This window comes from Stigmatopora nigra, chromosome 5, assembly GCF_051989575.1.
Source record: "Stigmatopora nigra isolate UIUO_SnigA chromosome 5, RoL_Snig_1.1, whole genome shotgun sequence".
Classification (NCBI taxonomy): Eukaryota; Metazoa; Chordata; class Actinopteri; order Syngnathiformes; family Syngnathidae; genus Stigmatopora; species Stigmatopora nigra.
Genome location: NC_135512.1, coordinates 6794946 through 6816105, shown reverse-complemented (window position 1 = coordinate 6816105; position 21160 = coordinate 6794946). Strand labels below are relative to the sequence as shown.

The window sequence follows — 21160 nt, the reverse complement described above, 5'->3', positions numbered from 1 at the left end:
TGGGATGCTTGTAGTAGATGACAACGGGGCCGAGAATGTTTGCCACACTGAATATTTTCTGCATCCCCATGTGGTGTTTTTGTGTGCTAGTCTGTCCCTCAACTATAAAGGAGCAAACCTCTGTGGTTTTGGGTATACCATATGCAATTATTAGAGGTGTGAGCATGTGTGTGTGTGTGTGTGTGTGTTTGCGTCTCCCATGGGCTTTATGGTTGCCCAAAGCTGTCATTACAGCTCCGCAGCAGCCGTCCCCGACTAAAGATCCCTGAGCCCTTGGGTAGCATTTTTTTGTTTTCGTCTGGTTGGGCGGTCATTTCAAGTGTCTTTGTCTGCTTTGTTTACCCCAAAATAGGACTCTGAACAGTTACAATGCCAATGAAAAGGAAAAATGTCAACCAGAATCCAACCACTAAGCTCCATCAATGATGTTCTCTTTACTATTTTATAGAATTCTTTGGGTGAAGTTCTATTTTTTAGTAGTTAATTATGTTTTGTGAGGTTTACCCTGAAATTTGCTCCATAATTGGCAATAAATTATGTTCAAAATGGTCTTAAATCTTTTTCTAAATCTTAAATTTCACTATGAAAGCTGTAGAAACCCTTTTTATTCGATTTTTGGGGATTGGATCATTGCTTTGTTAGTCGCTATTGTCTACATTCCTTATCCACATGCGCTTTTCGAAGTATAGCTGACGGTTACTGTTGTACAACAATAGTCTTTACAATCGTTCAAGATTACAGTCCTCTCAGGTAAACACACTTGCAAGTGCTTATTTAGATGAATGTGCAATTATACTTCAGCGCCTCACTGTAAACTTTTGCTTGTGTGTGTGTGTTAGACTTTTTTTTTATTGCCTTTGCAGGCACTCGACCAATTCAGGATGTTGTTACTCCCTCGCAAAATAAGGGCTGAGAGGCTTTCTAGGCTTTTTTCACACTTGAGTTACATTCATGGGAAAATAGCATGTAGACTAAAATTTCTGTATATGAGGCTGTATTTTCAGGCTAAACGATGTGTAAATACAAGTTTTGTTCTCAACGGCAGTGAAATAAGTCTTCGTTTGAGCCTAATTTTAGAACCCAAACAGTATCTGAAGGCAATACTGTAAACTTTCAGTTGTCAAACTCAATGCTCGATTGCACATTAAAAAATTGTATGTGAACTTCATGATTTGTGCTCAAATGCCAAAAAAACAAGGTTTTTCTTTATCGGTTTCATTGTGTGACATATAAGACTTAAAGGTATTTTAAAACCCACTAAGAATAGAATTTCATTCCAAATCTAGGTCAAATTTCACAGCCTCACAAAAAATTCACGAACTCTCAGATGTTAATATCAAGATTAGTACATTCCAAACTTTTCAAGAGCCAATGGGAACCCTAAAAACTATACCAATCAGGAATTTTAGGTTTTTTGGCTTCCGATTTCAATATCAGTTTTGTATATTATAATATGAGGCGATCACACATTGTTGGTTCGCAGCCAATGTAATTGACGGATAGCAAACATGAAATTTTGTTCAATTTCTATGAGATGAATGCACTGATTAAGTGACTTGTGTCACTTGACTGGCTTATTAAGAGAAGAAGAAGCCTGTTTGTGTACTTCTAGTCTCTCTTGTGCCTGCCAGACGACAGCAAGCTGCGGTCCTCCCTGCATGCTTGCGGCACACCATGCTGTCCCAGCCGTGGCCTCCCTGCTGTTACACAGGCCTCTCTTGTCTGTCACTTTCTCTTACTACGCGCAATCCTCTGTGAGTGTGTGTGTGTGTGTGTGTGTGTGTGTGTGTGTGTGTGTGTGTGTGTGTGTGTGTGTGTGTGTGTGTGTGTGTGTGTGTGTGTGTGTGTGTGTGTGTGTGTGCGCATATTGTGTGGATTTAGAGATGCATTTTGGGGGGCAGGGTTTGGGACTTTTCACTGTGACACTGAGGACAAAAAGCCTTTTGATGCATCTCGGAGCCTTTGTTTCTGCTAATGAGGACCAACAGGCCAATGACAGACAGATTCGGAAGGGGTGAGGGGGCGAATAAGTGAATGATAGAAAAGCACTCCTGGTCCCTTGATGAACTCGCAATAGTTTATAGCTATTGTTAGATGGGGGGTGGGTGTGAGCGCTTATCTGCTGGGACGAGGCTTTCTTTCGGATTCTAATCAGCTCTGGAACTGCATCGTAGAGCACGGCTTTAACTTGTGAATGTTGTTCTGAGCCGGCCATAAAAGTAGCTGTTTCTCGAATTCAAAAACTTTCTGTAAATCATTGTTTATGGATTTTTTTCCTTTATATCACAGCACTGACGTTCAAACTGTGCATAACATTACTGATGCTTGGACATTAAATATTTTATTAATTTGATGGCTATCAATGACAGTGGTAACCATTCAATCCATCTGGACAGTTCTTATAGATTGGACGTCTTATCTTAAATTGGCTTGAATCTGTAGCAGTATTTGTAGTCTGTTCCACTTAATTACAGAGTAGTGTGGCTGTCTCTACCTTGTTAACAGTGCGCCCTATCCTCTTTACATACAAAGAACTCAGTGCTGGTTGTTATTGCGTTCACACGGGGACTCTGGTTTGACACCCATTGTCCTCTTATGATAGAGGGAATGAGGAGCAGATGAGTGGCAAAGAAGGACAAGAAAGGGAAAGAATTCCACGAGCCGTTATCCAGGACAAAGGCATCGAGTTTCAAAGACGCGTCTAGCCTCGCCTAGCCTCGCCTAGCCCTCCTCTGTATTGCCAGACATTTGTCCCTTGGGGCCGTAATGCCATTATGGCACCAGGAGCGCAACGCCCAGGCAGCCGGCCTACCAAATAGCCGGGTGGAATCCCGCTCCCTCAAACCCAATCCGACACCCTTCAGCACTGCTCAGATTTCTCCCTCATTGCAGCAGCTGAGTGCTCGGCCTGCCTTTTCAAACACCACCATGGCCCGTAGATGAGTTCAATTTTTTTTTCAAAAGACATTATAAATATCCCCACGTCTCTTTCTGCTTGTTAACGGGGGGACGTGGATCTGATTTCCAACAAAACTGCTGCGGGGGACTCTTTAGGGAGGAATTTTATGCATTTAATTCCTAATTTAAAACTGTTTCCAGGTGTTTCAGAACATGTATGTGACATTCATCCATTTTCTATGCCAATCATCCTGATTAGGGTGGAGCTCCACTAACAATAAAAAGTCAAAATTCCAAAATATATCCTTTTTAATGTGTGCCTGCAAGCTAATAGCAATACAGGAATCTGATGTTGGTGAAAGCTCTCTCGAGGATGTCCTGGCATATGCCTCCTAGTTTAAAAAAAAGGGGGGGAAAAGAAATGCCATTTATTCCTGTGAATAAAATCCCTCTGAGTAAGCACATGCTGCCGGAGCGGCCCCCCGTTTGCCACATAGTGGGAGGGGTAGGACAGGGATTCAATGCGTAGACCACTCTGCTGATCTCAGCCACTACGCTGTATGTGTGTGCGTGTTGACATTTCATATGTGACCCACATCAGGGAAAAGGATGTATTCACACTTAAAGTTTCAGCTCCTACTTTGGTATAAGATGTCAGAAAATGTACATTTCACTAGGCAGTCAATAAGTAAATAAGTCATGGATGCTAGAAAATACCATTTCTATGGATGGAGTGTGGGCATGTTTAAATACTCATTGCTAAACTTATGTGGGTCACTACCTGCTGATTTCGGAGATATTTTGCTATTATGATTTTGTGTGAATTAGGCAATACATAAAAGTAGAATTTAATGAATGCCTTTTATATGTGGGATGTTTTGACACTTGGACTTGCAGTTTAGATCCAGCCAAACAAGTGCAGAATTGCAGATTCACCCATATGAGTTCATTATACACTACGTACACCACAATGAACGTGTGCAAATAAGACTTGGGGTTTGTTTGCAGCAAGCCCAGTTTGTGTATTTGAACTGCGGGAAACTTCGGTGGTGAGCATCTCAGAAATATTTGCGGGGGAAAGTCTTTGCAGACGCTGCCAGTAAAGCCACAGTCATCCACTCTTGACACCCACGCGGGCCCACACAGGCACAAGTCGGAGACTCTGCGACACAGACGAATCCTGCAGAGGAATCCTAGAGCTATGTGTGTCTTGTCCCTCACCTTTTTGCATCACTTGGTTCACTTTCACTCATGCTCCACAAACAGAACCAAAAAAATCTGTGTCGCTAGAGTTTGGGCAAGTCAACATCAATTGGAATATATAGAGGCGTGGAATTGTGTCAACGCAATCTGAGGTTTTGAAATTGAATGCGGTTGAGGTCCTAATTGATTATTTGAAAGATAGGAATCTTCATAAAACACACGGACAGGAGCGACATGGAGAAACGTAAAACCAGTTTCGGAGTTGAGAACCACTGTACCCGAGTCTTTATTTACACAAGTGTGAGTACTTTTGCTACCTCTTTTCAGTGACCTCAGGATGTAAAAGTAAAGCATTTCGCACATTGGAGGAATCCCAGGTTAGCTGTATTTTCATCCCAAGAGGGTATGGAAAAGGATTTATAGTTCACCCAGTTGCTTATGTGACCATTGGCTCTTCTATTAAATCATGCCAATTTTGCCATCGATGGCAGTGAATGGGCTGAATAATAAAAATAAATAATCCAACATTTCGTGACCAGATTCTGCTGTCATTGAAAACAAGATGGAACAATCAGCGAGGATTGAGCAAAGTTGCGCTAAGAACTAATCCTATTGTGTGCGAAGCAGCGGAAGGCGGGATCAGCGAATACGCTCAGATGTGCTTGCTCGCCAACAAGAAAGCCTTTAGAAATTTTGGTGACAAACAAAACTTTAATTAATCCAAGCGCAGGCATCGCAATTGTTTATTTTTTAGGGGAAAGTCATACCTATCTTATTTCCGAGACAATAAATTGCACTTTATTTCTTAGTTTAATCTAAGTTTATACTCAGTGTTTTTAGTGTAATTTAGTGACCTTACATTGAATTCAGGAAAACAAGGGAACCTCCCTGCCTCATTAACTTCCCAAACAATTGTTCCTAATGCGCCTCGTTCCTTCGTAGAACACGTCATGTGGCCCAAATCACCTTCAGCACTGGCTGATGCTCACGACGCTCGCTATAATCTGGATAGATTGTTCTAATTCGGCTCCTAAAAGCCTCCAAAGCCTATTAAAATGTGAATAGCGGTTCCAGAAGGGTGCTGCTTAAGGTTGAAGAATTTTCTTTTCTCCACGGGGATATTAGTATCATGTCAAGGGGAATCCACTTGGCGTATTAGTCTTTGTAAAACCGGGTGTTTTTCTGTGATCATTCTGAGAAGAGCCATTGACATAACAGAAAAGTGCTATCCAACTTAATGCACTGATCAGATCACAGGTGAGAAGATACAGAGCTGTCTGTTGAATCTGGATTCTGACTAAAATTGAAGGGGGATTTAAAGCTGTTACTCTTCTGTTTATACAGCATGTCAGCACGCCAGCTATTAGCTTATGATGTCACACTTTTAAGGAATTTGACTCGGCTAGTGCATTTTGCCTACTAGAGTTTTGGGTGTCAAGTCGGGCTTAGGTTGACAATTTTAGGACTTGTTTGTCTTTTCTCATAAGAAATACATTTAGGATTTTCTACTGATGAATGGAAATTTACTTCAATCTCTGCTAATTGTAGTTTTTCCCCAACCAAATTGAGCTGAACTGAATCGTCCCAATCTGTGTAAACAAGGATCTACTACATAATATACCCTATTTTAGTTTTCTTTGTGTCTACTGGATAAACTGCTTGAGACTCGGAAGAGAGCCAAACTAATAATCTCACTCCCGCTGTACCAAAATTAACTCCTAAACCAATCAATCAGATACTCGCTACATAATCTACTTCATTCCAGCTTTTAAATATGACGTATGAGGTAAACAAATGTAGAGTCATGGGCATAGAGGTACACACCCCGAATATCTAATTTATATATGTATATATAAAGTTTAACGACAGTGTGATTCATTGTTTTCGAATAAAGATCGATAGACAGACAGATGAGATAGCAGGGGCCGCAAATGACACATTGTATGTAAAACAGGGCAACACCAATTTTCTTTTTCCTGAGGGTCTACATGCTGGAGTCATGAGAGTGGATTTTGAGTGGATAGCAGTCACATAGATTCAAAAGACCCAGCCGTGACCTGTGCACATAAACACCACTTCAAGCAGTCGGTGAAATACCTCCCTCTCTCCATCCCTTCCCCTCTCTCTGAATCAGACCAGGAGCGAAGGGGGAAGGGGCAACTGATGTCAAATGGTCTGCAGTGGTTTCCCCTCAGAGGCTTGAAGAAAGAATTGTATGGTCGCATCTGATAAGACTAATAGAACCGTTCCCCGACTAACCACCCAGTCTGTGTTTCCGCACGCTATATTCTTTTTTCAGACTCTGTCGTAAAGAATTATGGCGCCGTCAGAGAGAGAGAGAGAGCCCAGACCGCAACGATGAGTCTGAACTGTTTTCGAGCTCATTTTCACCCAATCACTGAATGCTACTGGCCTCATGTTTAAGTTTGTAAAGCCCATAGTTTTTAATTCACTGACGCACAGTGGGCTTTTGCCAATGGGCAGGACCAACTCTTTCTCTTCTCCCCCTGACTAGACGCTCCCTTTTGTTTTCAACGTTTCCTCCGCCACTCTGCCCATCATTCCTCCAATCAGTTCGGGTCAGCAGGCCTTACGAGGGTTACTCTTTTACCTAACAAAAGAGGTCATGTTTCTTCCCTGTATAAATGCTTCCAGCGGAAGTTAAAGCTGGGATCACGGTGCACAATACAGTTCCGAACAGACAGCAGTTGAAGATGTCGCAAAGATGTCATACAATTTTCTGAGCAGACACTAAATTTCATTAGAACCTTTGCCCATCTACCACTATATGCAAGCCAGATCAGTATTTAGTGTTCCAAATCAATATTGTAGTCCGTGGTAACTTTTCGGAATAGGGTTGGTGGTTTACAACCATTTGGCATCTTTAGGCATTCACACACAAGGGAATCGTTCACTTATTGTCGAATGCTTGCCCGCTGTTTCTATTCACGGAGTTGGCCATCAAGTTTCCCATGGTGCCCTTGCATAGCTAAGCATTGGTTCGCGTGTGTGCTTGTCTTTCTCATGCCTGTTAAGCCTCTAACCTCCTTTCCCTTCTGAGAATTAGCATGAGAATCCCCCCAACCCCCTTCCCTGGACCTCTCCCCTCACACAACAACACAGAAGAAAACGGTTCAACTCGTGATGATTGTTTACCCAGCAGCACTGGCTTTGCACTGGGCATTAGCACAACGCCCACTGGTGTTTTCACTGTGTTTAACATATTAAAGTGCTGCCAAGTTCACTTAGGCATTAAGCTAAATGATTCACGTGAGTATCTGCACCAGACCTCAACCATTGAATTTGTTCTAGTGAGTCACCACCAAAGAGCCTAAGTTGGTCCCCTCCGGGAGCCCTGGCATTGCACCCTGTTTGCGCAGGTGCCCATCCCATCTGCTGCCTTCTGACACACAAACCCGCCATGTTTCCCTCAAGACATTATAAACAGTTGACCCCTAAGATTGAGGCCGTTAGATGATCACATGGTGCTCGACAGCAGATGGAGTTTACCACCAATCGATGAAATCTACACCTTGACCTCATCCAAAGGCAATGTTTTTTTAAAGAGGCTTTTAAAGCATAATTGTTTGTCTTGTAGTACAAAACTTTGATTAAATCATGACATGGTACATGCCAATTCAGCGGCAACAAGTTTTCTGTTCCTGTTAGTAAATAAACAAAGTAGATGCATATAGTTCAAAGGCTACATTAAATTTTTAAAACGGTATAGATTTTGTAAATTTGGGATTTAAATGCACCTGTTGTAGTGTAATTGGTAAAGATCAAAACCACATTTATGGACATCATCCTCACTTTGAGGAAGGAATGCAGGCCAATCGTGCAAACCGTGGGTAGACATGGCTTCGTTATTAAGTCAGTGGTCAGTCTGATACCTGAGGCAGTGCATTCTTCCCCCAAGTAGGAGCAGATGTCAAAGCATTGCAGGCAAAAGAACTCTGGATCAGATGTGTGCAGAAGAGTTTTTACTCCCTTTTCCGTACTGTTTTTTTTTTTTTTAAAGACAGCCCCCAGGTAACCCAATCTCAACTCTTTCCCTTCAGGGGAAAACGAGGCCTGCGGTTCTTTGCCTCATTAAATCGAAACACACTTGGTAGTGGGGGCTAATCTCAAAGACACAAAGGAGAAAAGTCCCTAGCTTCAAATGCCATTGGATCTTCGGGACGCCTCAGTGTCTTCTCCATCTATTTATGAGCCTTTGCAGTGCCAAACTTGCTCTCTTTTGCAAAAATGTTCCACAGTTGGGTGGGCTTGGATTTGTTTTGCCTTAAAATATTTTATAATTCTCTACACGTTGCCAAGTTTTACATGTCAAGATTTCTGAGATTTGTGTTTTTGTATTTCTTTCGTGGTATGTGAAACCTTCATCTCACATTTTTCTATAGCTGATGCCCTCTTGCGCTGGAGTCCAACCAGCAAACATAAGATAACAGTCAATTATAAGCAAAAGTCAAAATCACAACTTTGGACAATTTAAATTCTTCGACAAATGTATATATATCTTCAGACTGTGAGGCCCACTTACTAAGCACCATTTGTTAGTTAAGTCTGTCAGGACTTACTATTGGGACAATCTGTTTGGTTAAGTGCTTAAAGTAAAATAGCATCCTATAACCCAAAACAGTTTGATCCAAAAGTATTTGTTGACCTAATAGTGGTAATGGCCCAACATCCATTTTACAAAAGAAAAGAAACCATACCAAGGATTCAATATTGTAAAGCTGGACTGGCTGTGGCATTTGCATCATTTGTCTTCAGTAATGGACCACCCTACCCCTAAGTTTCCGTTTGCTCTGCCGGGGGTGGTATGGACTTGGGGAGGGGGACTAGAGTTTAGCTGCTAAAAGATAAACAGCTCAATGTTGCTCTGTCATCAGAGCAGCAGGAGGGTGTTTGCTGCATAAACATCCAGTTAGGTCTCACACCTGTGGGGTATTTTAATGTTTTCTTTTCAGGTTACAGGTGAGTTTACATGCAGCAGGTGTTGATTCCCCATTGAGATGTGTATGAATGTGTCATCATCCATCCATCCATTTGTGTATGTGTGTTTAGCAATGCTGCCCAGCCTGGTTCTTCACCGTACCTCTATTCGTCCATACCAGAGAGGGTTTTACTGTGGGGACTCCAGCCTGACATACCCCTACAAGAACAGCACCGTGCCATCCTCGGTGCTTACTTCTGTTGGGTTGACACTGCCCGCGGTGTCTGTAAGTGACCCAACCTCACAAAGAGCGCCCGCTGCATTGGGTAACAATGGAAGGCAGAAACGGGGGCTTCTAGAGAATGTTTTGAGTTTTATAGAAGTCAAATTTGTCACCAGATATAGTTAGCTGATATCCTCTGGCCACCCACTTCTGTTATATCCCATGAGCCCATAGTGCCAGGGCGCTCCTTGTGCTTCCTCCTGTTTGTCCGTGTGACTGACCTGGTGCTTTCTCTCTCTCCTCTCTCTTTCTTCCTGTCTTGCTCTCCCTCTCTGTTTTGTAGCTAGCCTGCCTTTCCTGATCATTGAGACTAGCACCATAAAGCCTTACCAGCGAGGGTTTTACTGTTCGGACGAGTCCATCCGCTACCCACAAAAAGAGGGAGACACCATTAGCGATGCCATGCTATGCGGTGTTGGCATTCTTATTGCCATCATCTCTGTAAGTCAACCTACACTCTCCCTATATATTGTCCTTCAATTTAAGTCTTTTACTCCCCTTAACTAGTCATTAAACTACTGTAGCTCCACCTCAGATTAGTATGCAGAGATGGGAACTCAAATCATTGTGACTTGGACTTGAGTCGTCTTGTGTTACTGTTTAGTTTGCTTGAAACTAGATTTAGAGAGTTCAAGACTTGGGACTTGACTTAATGTATTCATAGTTTTCTTAGGAGTTCACTCATCCCAGGACTTTAGATAACACATAACTTGACTCTGCAGAACAAAATGCCTTAGGACTTGCTTGAGAATTGTAGTACAAGCCTCAGGACTTGCCAGAAAACTGCACTTGAGGCTTGATCCCATCTCTGCCAGTATGCCATCATGTAGTCCCATGCTATAAATGTGCTTTACATGTCCTCCCTCTTCCATATTTCCTGAAACATACTCCATCCACTTTGATTCATCCTAGCTATTTGTTTCCCCAAGAGAGTCAGTGGTAGAGAACCCCTCCCCACCTTTCTCCCCCTCAAGCATCACAAGTGCTTCAGTATGTATTTTCCAAACACCAATGAGCTTTTACATGCATTACCTACCCATCATCATCATCATCATCATAATTTATATGCTGGACAGCAATGTCCCTTTGCATGACAGGGCAAGTGAATTTGTCCCAGTCCTTTCATACTTTAGTCATTAGTCACCCAGGTTAGAGTGAAGTCCCCATTCCAATGACCCAACTCTTGTTCCACTGACTTAGGAGGGAAGGGAGAAAGGGGGAGGTGTCAGGGTTAGTGGAAACATGCGTTAATGACATGCGGTGGGTTTTTTAGGTGTCAATTAGTGGCACGTGGTCGAGCTAGATAATCTTTGCAGCAAAACCTCCCATCAAAAGTTCCCAGACAGTACATAGTACTAGCTCAGCTCTTCTGTGTGCTTGTACGGGTTAGCCGTACACGCTCATGTGTGGGCAAGGCTTGGCGTGTCTCGCCCAGCTGTGCTCCATTAGCGGCGTCTGCTGCCATGCCGACGGAGTCCCTTTGAGTCTGTACACTGTACGTGCTATTCCATGTATGCCGTAAGGGAATTCCCTGCTGTGGCGTTGGTTGTGAGTCCTTGCCTTCTTTCCCAGATAAACAAAAATATGCAATTAAGACAGAAGGCTGAATGTTGACAGTCCAAATAAACTGTTAAGGACCGCATCAACCTTGTGGGAGTCTAATCTCCACTGATTTACAGACAATAGCACAAACACACGAATATATCTGTGTTTGTTTGCTCTGGCTGTGAGCTTGCCAGGTGACCACCCATCAGAAAAGGATAGGACTGTTTATCAGGACTAACACATACTGGGCTATTCTAATAGACAGACAGGAGATAACAGCTTAGGGTTTCTAGCATGTCTAAATTTCAGGATAATAGTCAGGTTTCTACTCTATAAATCAGAAACTGAAGATTTATGCTCACGGATGTGGTTCGAATGATAGAGAATGGCCAGCCATTCAGTCACTCACCCCTTAAGGTGTGGATGTGATTGACAAGCCCAAAGGCTTGATGGCTAACTCGGGTTTAAACTGTCCTCAAGTACAGACAGGGCCTTTTCATGAAGCCTTAGGCTGTATAAAAACACTTTGGTTGAAATACCACTGGAATCACAGGGGGGTTCGTCCGCCCCAGCTAAGACCATTAGCCATTTAAGTACCATCAAAGTCAGGGCATTCATGGTAGAGATATTAACCCAAAACTGAGGATGTTGTACAGTAGGGCTTTTAACTGTATGTAAAATGCTCTTTGTACGCTGAGGTTAACCACACCTAAAAACACACCTTAGGAGAAAAAAGAGGGTTCCTATTTCATTACACTGCCTTCCTCCATCTCCATTAAAGGTCCCGTCATTCTTAAATATCCGTTAATAATCTCCCATCACATTCAAACTGCCCGAGGGAAAGGCAGGCCATGCTCATTGTGTCTCTTTGTGTGTGTCTTTGTGTGATTGTCGCTTTGGTGTCATTAGAGATAGTTGTTTCTTGCACGAGTCAATGTCATAGCGCATGGTTGTCTGAGTCACAGCTTGGATCAATCCAGTAGAGATCAACTATTCCTCTCTTTGTAGATTGTGATAGGAGAATCGTACAGGATTCACCAGCTCCATGAAGGGACTAAGTCCTTTGTGGGAAACCCATATGTGGCCGCCTTCTACAAACAAGTCAGTATTCGATCCGTACTCCTAAACATGATGTGCACTTGATGTTCTACGTGTAAATATATTTTTTTAATGCTGTCCCATAGATAGGCGTGTTTATCTTTGGCTGCGCCATCAGCCAGTCATTCACGGACATTGCCAAGGTCTCCGTGGGTCGCATGAGGCCGCACTTCCTGGATGTGTGCAAGCCGGACTTCAACAGCATCAACTGTTCGCTTGGCTACATCACAGAGTACACCTGCACCGGGAAAGACAGTGACGTACAAGAAGCCAGGTGGGTAAAACTTAGTGGCTGTAATACATTAGATCTGTAAAATAAATAAATAAATACATCAAAATCTTATGCTTACAATTCAACTGTGGTTGCCAGAATTTACGGGGAAATCATAAAATACACATTAAATGGCATAGTGCTTTGGTATGAGTTCGTTTTATTTTCTAACCTAAAATTAACGCGGAAAACCAAATAAATAGAATAAGTAAGCACCATGACTCAAACCTGCACCATTACAGTGCACCCACCCTTCAGCCTGCACATATATTTGGTCTTTTTGACAGTTAAGTTTGAATCCTGTTCAACTATTCGAGAGTTACAGAGATCAACATTAGGCAAAATGTTTTCATACTCTTGAGTGGGACTTGTACAATTGTTTTATTTGCTTTGCTCCTGAATAATCCATTCATCATCAATGTGACATACAGTAATATTAACATGTCCTCACATTTCCTTGATATAGGGCTGTTGTCTTTTTCATGTGTCTAGATATTTTTGGCTGGAGATTATCCAACTACCAGGTTGCAATGCCCTTCTTTTGAACTGTGTTATTTCTTCCCACAGGAAGTCTTTCTTCTCCGGACATGCTTCTTTCTCCATGTTCTCCATGCTCTACCTGGCGGTAAGTAAGTCTCTTGTGTTAGTGAAATTTGGATGATGTGGGGAGTATTTTACATGAACAAGAAAGAGGGGGAAAACACAATTGTTCATTGACTGTGGCCAACATGTGGGAAGACGGGAGGGCTGCTCCAATAAAAGAATGAAAGAAAAGAGAGGGGAAAAACATCCTCCTCTTAGGAATGGATGGCTACACTCCAAATGTTTTCTTCAGGGCAGCTGTTGGTCTACTTCCTACCCCCTTCTTATGTCGCTCCATCCACCTGTTAATGAGGGTCCATTTGGGCGCAGCACCCTGGAGGAATGTTGTACTTCCAGAGCCCCTAATTACACATATACTTACTTGCATGACCCACCCACCGCATGTTTCTCGTTCTAGGGTTGAGATAAGAGTGGGAGAAAAAAATTCAGCTGTTCTCTGTTGAGAGAGGAAGTACAAAAAAATCTTTTTGGAACATTCTCAAGTCATCACTCTTTATTTTTTTTGTAGTTTTTAGTTTTTATGCAAATTATGGTGGCCAAAGAAGCTCATGAGCTGAGCTGTTTCATTTTGCTCCATTCTTCTTGTTTGTTGTTGTGAGCAAAAAAGCAAGGCAAGGACTGTAACATGTTGTCTTGTCCACCATTCTAACCACTTGAACACACCCTCACAAACCCATCACCCACCCAGGAAATGGTCTTATGTATTTCATGGGAACAAGGCATGTGGTTTGAGCGGAAACTGTAAGGTCCTCAAGAGATGTTGCGTTGGCGGTTGTCTCAAGCACTCCCCTCGCTTGTTTTATTCAATGTGAACACTGTTTTATCAGGTTATACCTCGCATAGAAAACTCCAGTAACGGAGCCAGACATTTGTCGGACAAATAGAAACAGCATGCGTGCGATATTTACAGTTATAACGTTTTAGCGGAAGCTGGTGTGGGGGTAAAAGAGTATAAAAAATATTCTCATCTGTTCTGTGTGTTTTCATTTAACGCACTCTATAAAACAAAGCCACCAGAAAGGAAGTAAGGAAAAGATTAGACCAAAATAGGCCGGATGGCTTTTTGTAACCACTAGACTCGACGTCGCTTATGTTTGCCATTGGCGTTGGCATTTGGGACTCTTCTGTCATTGTACTCAGATCAGATGTTTGGGTGTTATAGGAATTTGTGGGGAGTCTTATAAGTGTCTTTTAAGCGGACATTCCAAAGGGCCGCCTCCCAACCCACTAAAGTCAAGATAACAGAACACAGATGTGGTTCCTGATTTGACTGTTGTAACTCATTTCAAGGAAAAATGAAGATTTGGGTCATTTTAGAATTGAAATACATTTTGGCATCAAAATACTCCAAAAACAATCATATTTTTTTATTCTGCTATCTACTCATTAATGATACGCAAACAAATGCTTGATTTTTTTATTTTTTATTTAACAAGCTTGTACAATTTGACAGGTACATTTGCTCATTCCATCCATGTTTACATTATGGTCATTATATTGACTCTCGATAAATTTAATCAAAACAGCACATCTATATTTTTAAGAATATTTCAAGCATTCATTCCTGTTTTTGTGAACGGTGGCTTGTCCATTGCTACCAATTCTGGAATGACTATCATTACTACTATTAACACGCCAATAAGAATAATAATGTTCTCCTTCTATGGCACTCTATAGCCAATTCCATTAATTTTGTTTCGGCTCCAGTCATGCCTTAGCGTCCCACCCTAAGCTTCTCTCATCACCCCTCAAGCAATTGCACATTTACTCAAGAGGTTTAGGATGTCAGCCGAGCTCCGGCTCGTCCTCGCCCCGACTACCTGAGAACTGCCGCACAGGAAGTCTGCAGTCTAAACAATTCCCGCCAGGACCGGGAGGGATGGGAGGGATCTCCTTCCTCCTTTTCCGAAATGCAAAGCAGTAACAATGATAGAGTGTCCGAAAGGAAGCATGCAGGAGCTTTTGGGGTCCACGCCTAGCGGGGCTCCCGCTCGGCTGCGGCTGTCTGCAGATATTGTTAGCAGGACTGATTATAAGACGCACACACGTCAGACATTTCGGGGCACTCAGACCTTGGCACAGGCTTTGCCCACTTGTGTGAGAAACAGGAAGCAAAGGGTAAACGAGAGGATGTCTGAGGCACCTCGCCTGACCTCACAACGCGCGTGGGAATACGGCGGTTGAATCCGCTCCGATCTTGAACCAGAACCTCCTCCAGAACTGCATCCGTTTACCTTAATTCAGGATCGCAATAGTCGAAAAGGGTGTACGTCAGTGTGTGCATTTCTGTGGTCACGTTTTTTTCTCTCTCTCTCTCGTTGCGCTGATGTTTTTACAGCTGGCATGTAGAGCCATGAAACGGGCCGGTCCAGGTCACGGGCAGTTGAGGGTGTGTGAAGCGCTACACTTCTCCAGGGCCACGTTCACTTTGATTCGGTCTAGACTTTTTGCACCCACAAAGAGTTGGCCCGGGTGTGCAGATTCAGGGTGAGAAAGACGATGTGAGAATACAAAACAAGCAACCTCAAACGGATTTGCTCTTGCGTGTGTGTGTGTGTGGCTACACATCAACAGACTAAAGTGAGTTAAAGCATTTACGTTGCCAATGATGACAGTCTGTTAGACGTCTGCTCATGAAAAAAGTCGACATCTCGTCTCTCCAAGTAGGAAATAGTACCGTTTTTTTCCCAACTATAAGTCATAATTTTTTCATAGTCTGGCTCCTCATGCCATTTATACTCAGGTGTGACTTATCTTGCTGACAGCCAAAAGAAATCGACTCTAGGCGTGGCCTCTACTTGCAGACTTTACATGGTTCTTCAAAAATGGCCTGACGATGAAGAATTGTGTGGTTGAATTTGACATCAATGCTGGTAATGATAGCTCCTGATGATTAATGTCACACAACATCCTTTACAGTTCTATCTCCAGTCCCGTTTCACGTGGCGCGGCGCCCGTCTCCTGCGCCCGCTGCTCCAGTTCACCCTGCTGATGATGGCGTTCTACACCGGCTTGTCGCGTGTCTCCGACCACAAGCATCACCCCACTGATGTGCTGGCAGGCTTTGTGCAGGGAGCCCTGGTGGCCTACTGCATAGTAAGTGTTTATATACCTTATTCATATCTTGTGTGCTTAATCATTTTGAAATTGGAGGCTTTGTTGCCAAATTTTTTGAAAATTATGAATTCACTTTTGTGATTTTCTGCTACATATCCATCAATGAGGGCTAATACATTATTACTGATCTGAATTTAATAACTAAATAGATTATTTATTAATTCATTCATGGTACATTTTTAATTAATTTACCCTACTTTTTTCTTACATGAATCCAACTCGAACTATAGGCTTCGTTATTGAATCAATTCAAGAAAATTAATAGATTAGTACTGAAGTACTAATTTGCAATACTTTAATTTCATACTTAAATAAAGCTACAGGTTCATAGTGTCCCAATAAAATTGGGTGTAGTGGAAATAAACTGTATTTCAAATTGCAATACTTTCAAATTGAGTGCTTTCACAACTCTTGCTGATTGGTTGCAATAGCGTACGTGCGCATCTGGGAATAGTCACGGCACCGCGGCAAAATGACAGGCCACGAGCGGCCACGGCGACCCTATAAGGAATAAATCTTCACGGGTACAGAAATGTTTCACATCACACTTGATGGCGCGCCTCAATCATTATTTATTATGACTTCGGCGTGAACAAAAACATCAGTCCTCTGGTTTAAATAATGTCAGAGCCAAGTGGGGGAAAAGGTCATTGAGTCCCAGTGTGCTTTTTGTGGTTGATGACATATTTTAGAAGATGTCATCCCATGCTTTAGTAGATTGGCCTACATATGGCCGACTTTAATGTGTGGAGACGTGCTGTGATCACAGGTGAAAACAGATGGATGGAGGAGGTCATTATATAAGGATTATATGTCTTAAAGTGGAACATTATGCCTCAATTTATAATATTATTTCTCTTTACCATTTTGACAAACTCCAACAATATTTATAACAGTTCAAAATTAACTCATTGAAATGTTTTACTATTATCAATAGCAGCTAATGACTTCATCAATTTCCCTTCCCATAAATCCATTCCATAGTTTTAGCCAGCCATAGAAAACCATCGAAACCCAAAACAGGAAGCAGGCCGCACACCTTACCTGGCACTTCCTTATTAGACGGCATGACCCACTTTTCAACGAGCGGCTCAATAAGGGTCAAAAGAAGCACATCCAGCAGGAAGCAGCTGTCGGGGGGGAAAGCGCATCGTTTGTTTTTCAAAGTTCATTGTCACCACGGTTGAGACGTCGGGTCAGCGATTCTAAGGGCGGAAGAAAGGAAAGGCGAACTTGGACCTAAAGACAACACCAAAACAAAACATGGTGCAGAAGTATCTGTAATTCAATTAATTGAAATCATTGGCTGCCATTGATGTCAAATCCATTTTTGAGTGGATGGAAAAATTGTTTTTTGTGATCCAACCCATCGCACGATTTCAGGCTTGGAGACATTTTCACTATCAAACAACTGCCAGCAGATGGCAGGGATTCCCCATTTCAAGTAATGTTACATTGATACCATTTTCTTAGCACCAATGTCAAGTTTTCTGGATGAGAAAAATACATGTATAAATATGTAAGATTAGTTGGAGAATTCTTAATATCTATAAAAGATCTAGCGAATATGAAAAAGCAGTATTTATTAGTCGATTAATTGCCGCGGACTAGAGAATTGCTCAACTTCATTCTTTTCTGGAAAGAACATCGTTAGGAAGATATTCATTCGGTATCTGGCAACCGTTGATACGAAAAAAAAGGGAAAAGAATAGTTGATTAAATTACATTATCGCAAGCCGCAGCCGCCATTGCGAACAAAGCCAATGACTAACAGTTGCCGCACATTCACTTCCTGCGTACCGCGGCGTCCTTTATGTGTCAGCCCTGACATTTCAATTGTGGTCGGGGCCAACACACACTTGTACAGTGGGCTATACCAGGAGGCACGTCTGCGTGCACGGGAAGTGGCGATAAGTTCATTACTGTGACAGGTTCAGGGGGTGAAAGTTCGTAGCTTTCGCCAACACAGCTGCCTCCGATGGGAAAAGCGTCTCGACGGCTTCCCATGACGTCTCGTGGAGGTGGCCCGGGGGTGTTATGAGCCCACCACTACTCTCCTTATTACAGTAATAAAGACGAGGGCTTGCCACGACTAGGTAAATAGCTATGTAATTTCCTTTATTAGTAGTTTAAACTGTAAATATGCCACTAAAAATGACCCCAAAACAAACAAAATGACCACATTGCATTCAGAAATCATCAAGGCACACAAAGACTGCCTTTATCTGCATAAAGGCAGCTGTGTACTATGTACGGATGATGTCACGCACATGACGAAGGTCACACGAGAAGGTCAAAAAATGGTCAGTGAATGTCACGCCGTAATGACAGGGAAGTTTTTTTTTCCCATCAGAGCATTGACAAAGAAGTTGAATTTGGTGTTTTTTCTAGATAGGACTTTCCATACTTCCTTTTCCTCTCATTTCCTCCATGATGAAAGAATTTTTTCCCCTGCCATTCTTTCGTCTTTCGTCATGTGCCCACTCTTGGCCGGTGTGGTCGAAGGTGTCGCGTAATTGGGGATTAGCCAGAATATAGATTTCATGTTTGGGTGAGCTGCGCCCAAGTCACTTCCGTCTGGGTGGGGGGGGATTAGTCACCTGCTGGTACTTTAAATGAATGTTTTTCAAGATGTGAGGTCATAGTGCAGGAGAACACAGTTTTAGGGGATTAATTTTGAAATTGAGTGGATTTATGTAATAATAAAAATACTTGATGCTAGTAATAATTGGTATTTGAACTTTTTCTTTTAAAAGTAAAGCTAAAAAATGTTAGCTCAAGTCTTTATAAGGCATTTTGTTTTTTTTTATCCAAGAACTATTAGATTGCGTATCAATTTGTTCTTCTAAAAAACCTACAACTTGTATTAAGATACTAAAGTATAGTGCTAATAACCTAACCATAATTTTCCGACTATTAACATATAATTCAAAATGATTCATCTTTTGTTGAACTTTCTCTGTCCCACCTCCAGGTGTATTACGTGTCCGACCTGTTCAAGCCCAGGCCGAAGCAGGCCACGCCCCCACCGTCGCCCATCAAGAAAGAGCTGCTGCCTTCATCCGACATCATCGAAAGGAACAACCACCACAACATGGTGTGAGGTAGACCCCGCCCCTCCTGCGACCAATCACGTCGCTTCTCACCTCCCGTCGGGCAGTAGAATGTAGCTTATCTCGGCGGCCGCGGGGAGTTTCAAGCCTAAATTGGAAAATGACAAGCGGAGCATGAAAGAGGTAATAAAACAACTAAATCGTGAAAATGAAGAGACAAAAACAAAGTTCCCACAAAAGGGAGAGAAGGAATTCTAGCAATGTTTACTCTCTGAAGCCTCCGTGGCAGCAGCAACAACAACTTCCTTAGCGACAGGAAGGATGAAAAAAAAATGTAATTTAAAGCACTGTTATTCTTTGTGTTTTTTTTGTTTTGTTTGGGTTTTTTTTTTTTTTGTTCATTGTCCGTGATCACCACTCGCTGCCTGGCACGTCAAAGCGGAAACCCGATGACGCTGTTTTTGAATGTCACGCCGGCCTCGCTCGACGGGCGTCCGACTAAGCGCGCTCAGTGCGGCCTAAAACCCGGGATGTTGCATTTAGATTTTTAGATTTAGGTCAATTCTGGGTGGGGGGTTGGAGTTGTGTTTCCCTAGCACTAATATTATCACCAAATTGGGGAAAATAGTGCACATTGGCATGAATCTGCTTTTCCAATTTGTAATTGTATTGGATGGCCTTGGATGAAATATCAGGATGAACCTAAAATGCAGTCTAACCATCACAAATCCATTTGACTTTTTTACAAAGTTTCCCGGATTATGCTTCCAGTCTTTGCTGGGTTTTCTAGCAAAACAAGCAAATCTTAAACTGAACATTTCTGACTTAAGCATTTATTCTTAACTAGTGTAGACTACATAAAATAATATACTTTCTAAAATACACATATTGCCACTTGGACATGTACCAAAACGAACCATAAAATGTATTAGAGTTGTTTACAAGACACTCAAACAAAACTTCATGAAACAAACATTAAAGTGAAAACATCTGAGGTAAGAGTTTATTCATATGTGGTAAAACTCAATTTATAATTCACTGAGACACTCAAAAAACCCTTGGCCCTTTCATCCGTGGATTTTTTTTCAACTTCTATTGCCGTCATACTTTCTACAAGCATTTCAGAGCTGGAAAAAATCGCTGAACTGAATTTACAAGACAACTGATTTCAACCTTAGATTAGATAGAAAACTAAAAAAAAAAAAAGGAAATTCTCATTTTTTTAGTATGTTGAAACGGTCGAATTAACCTCTATTGGTTTAAGTGCATTTTAGGTTCATCATAAACCAATCCAAACAGGCCAAACATTTCGTGAGTAGTTCGTGTGAGGGGCGTGGCTGTGCCGTAAGCCCCCCACCCCGATCCTAGGGAGCATTCCGATTGGCAACCGAAACAGGAAAAACTGACAAGTCGTGGGGTCAGGGTGTTTGACAGCCTTTCTGGCACATCATGTGGGGTTGCTAAGGGTTCTTTTCTGCTGGCAGGGAGGGGCCCTGACAGGCCCCAATAACTCATTGGCAATACATGTGTGTGCGTGTGTGTTTGTTTGCGCATGTTTGCGCATGTTTGCGCATTGTGCGCTGTGAATGAACCCTTTGTTTCACACACTGTCCCGTGTGTGCGTCTTTTGTGTTTTTATTGTGGTTCTACAAAAAACTGTGGATCTCGTATGTTTCGCTGTCCCCTTTTCAAGCCTCGCACACACACATACACGGTTGCACATCTTCACGTTAAAGTCCGTCCGATGGCCTCTCAAAAGCTGTTTTACTTTTTATATATATATATATAAAAAAATATATATATAATGTATAGATCACTAAAAAAAAGTAACTGTGTACATGTTTAAGATATATCCACTATAATTACAGACCTGTGTTCTTTACAAAATGCTGCTTGAAAAGCAACAGCGGACAGACATTTTTTTTTGTATCTAGACAAGTATTGTATATTGTCATAGTAACGTTTTGTAATATGCACCCAGTAAATACACCCGCAATTTCTATTCAATCCGATATTAGTATTTTTGTATTGTCTTGTGTTTGTTTGTCTTTTGTACAAAAGAAATAGTGGCAATGTTGTTGTTTTTCTGCAAAATGTAACTAGCTCTACTACATGTGCTTTTAAATAAAAAAAGCTCATTATTGAACATA

The 21160-nt window shown here is 42.0% G+C and overlaps 1 protein-coding gene across 2 annotated transcripts in view; it reads left to right on the top strand.

The window, feature by feature from the left end:
* The window catches only part of plpp3 (phospholipid phosphatase 3), a 27331-nt gene extending 6171 nt beyond the window's left edge, over positions 1 to 21160 (top strand). Inside the window, exons 3-8 of one of the 2 annotated variants that reach the window (XM_077716155.1) lie at positions 9607 to 9764; positions 11877 to 11969; positions 12053 to 12240; positions 12805 to 12862; positions 15760 to 15936; positions 18932 to 21160. In XM_077716155.1, coding sequence (XP_077572281.1) covers positions 9607 to 9764; positions 11877 to 11969; positions 12053 to 12240; positions 12805 to 12862; positions 15760 to 15936; positions 18932 to 19060 — 803 coding nt within the window. In that variant the 3' untranslated portion in view covers positions 19061 to 21160. Of the gene's footprint in view, positions 1 to 9171; positions 9327 to 9606; positions 9765 to 11876; positions 11970 to 12052; positions 12241 to 12804; positions 12863 to 15759; positions 15937 to 18931 lie in introns of both variants that reach the window. The other variant, XM_077716156.1, reaches the window with a different exon arrangement.